General features: G+C 68.0%; 1 protein-coding gene across 1 annotated transcript; it reads right to left on the reverse strand.

The window, feature by feature from the left end:
• Nucleotides 1-87: 87 nt before the first annotated feature.
• Nucleotides 88-1,082, reverse strand: EMIHUDRAFT_374001 (hypothetical protein; the record flags this gene model as incomplete). The annotated part of the gene is made up of 3 exons (XM_005773580.1): nt 88-682; nt 832-920; nt 951-1,082. Coding segments are annotated over 3 exons (381 nt in total), but the record flags the coding sequence as incomplete, so codon positions are not given.
• Nucleotides 1,083-2,004: the final 922 nt, after the last annotated feature.

Raw genomic sequence — 2,004 nt, forward strand, 5'->3', positions numbered from 1 at the left:
GATAGGTATCGGCCGAGGCGATATGTAGCCCCGAAAGACGACAGACGCTACATAGAGCCGTATCGGAGGGGCCACTTCCTGACGCTTATTTCTTTTGCAGTTGACTATGCGCTCCCAACAGTCACACACTCGCACATTCGGCTGTGACACGGCATACGTACGTAGTAGTCATTTCCCCACAAGACCCTTCGAGTGGCACGGGAGTGGCCTCCAGGGGACCATGTACGACCCGCGAGATCGTCACGCCCCCAGGTCGTCTCTCGGACCCCCGGACTCGCGGCAGCCTCTCCCCACGCCAAGCGGCAACGTAGCGACATGCAGTACTCCGCCCCCCCCCAAGGAGCCGGCAGAGGTTGGCCAAGGACCGCGTCCCTCCGCTGCACTCCCTAGGAGCAGCGGAGGGCTGGGAGCAGCGGGGAGGGTTGCCAATGCCCACCCACCCGCCCGAGAACGAGTCCTCGAGCCGCCCCGGGTCGCCGCCCCCCCCCGCCCCTCCCCCCCTCCCCCGCCGCCCCCCTGGGCTCACGCGTGCTGCCGCTGCCGGTTCTGGTCCTCGGAGATGATGCGCAGCGCGTCCGCCTTGGAGATCGACTTGATGGTCGACGCCTTGTTGCGGTGCGTGACGCCGTAGAACTTGTCGCCCGTGTGGATGAGCTCGGGCCGGAAGGTGGTGGTGATGAACCTGCGCGGGGGTGAAGACGGCCGACCTCACGGCGGGGGAGGCGGCATTGCGCGGGGCCACCAGAGGTCCGCGTGAAGACGGGGGGGGAGACGGCCGAAGACGGCCGAAGACAGCGGAGTGCGTGTCCTCTCGAGCGCTCGTCGGGAGACACGAGTGCGTGCGCTTCTAGCGTGACGCGCTGCGTCGGCTCGGGGTCGCCCGACTCCTCGTTGACGCGCGACGCCTGCCGCTCGATCATCTGCGCGAGCGAGGAGCGGGGTTCGGGTACCGTGGGGGTAGGGGAGGGGTTCGGGTGCCGTTGGGGTAGGGGAGGGGAGAGTGCCTGCGCGAGCGAGGAGCGGTGCGCCGCGTCGAGGTTGGCGTCGATCTCGTCGAAGATGTAGAAGGGGGCCGGGTCGCACCTTGCCGGGGGGCGAGATCGGGGAAGCTGCGGCGAGAGGCGGCATGAGAGGAGTGAGAGGCGGCAGTGAGAGGGCAGCAGCAGAGGAGGGCAGCAGCGGCGAGGTCGCCTGCGCCAGCTCGCGCCGCGCCTCCGCCTCCGCCTCGGCGCGCGCCTGCAGGACGGCTCCAGGAAAGGTTCCAGCAAGGGTCTAGGAGAGGGCCTCCGCCTCCGCCTCGGCGCGCGCCGCGCTGTCGGCGCCCTGCTGCTGCGCCTCCATCTCCAGCCGCGCCGCCTCCTCGAGTTGCTGCTTGTGCGCCTGCAGGAAGGTTCCAGGAACGGTCGAGGAGCGGTCGGGGAGAGGGCGCCTGGCTCCTCGATGCCGCTGCGCGTGCGCCTTCGTGAGCGACTTGACGCTCTCCTGCAGCACCTTGAGCGCGGACACCGCCGCCGCGAGCGTGCGCTCCGTGGTTTGCACCGCGCCCTTGGCCGCCTCCTCGCGGGCCTGCTGCGCCTAAGGTAAGGTACGGTACGGTAAGGTAAACTTCTCCACACACACGAGGTGGTGGGGCAAGGGCCAGGCAGCCCTCGCGTCTCCACGTCTAACGACAGGAGCCCCACGGCATTCAAAGTGTGTGTGTGTGTGTGTGTGTGTGTGTGTGTGTGTGTGTGTGTGTGTGTGTGTGTGTGTGTGTGTGTGTGTGTGTGTGTGTGTGTGTGTGCTGCGCCTTGCCGCTGCTGTCGCCGCCGTCGCGCTGCCTTTGTGCGTCCAACTTCTGCAGCGCCTCGCGCGCCTTGCGCTGCTCCTTGTCGTAGTACGTGTACTCTGCAACCTTGCGCCGCTTGTCGAGGGCCTGGTACGCGGCGAGCTCCTGCGGGCGGGGGGAGAGTGCGGGGAGAGTGCGGGGAGAGTGCGGGGAGATTGAGCCTGATGTTTCTGCGG

Source organism: Emiliania huxleyi (assembly GCF_000372725.1).
Source record: "Emiliania huxleyi CCMP1516 unplaced genomic scaffold EMIHUscaffold_3334, whole genome shotgun sequence".
Classification (NCBI taxonomy): domain Eukaryota; phylum Haptophyta; order Isochrysidales; family Noelaerhabdaceae; genus Emiliania; species Emiliania huxleyi.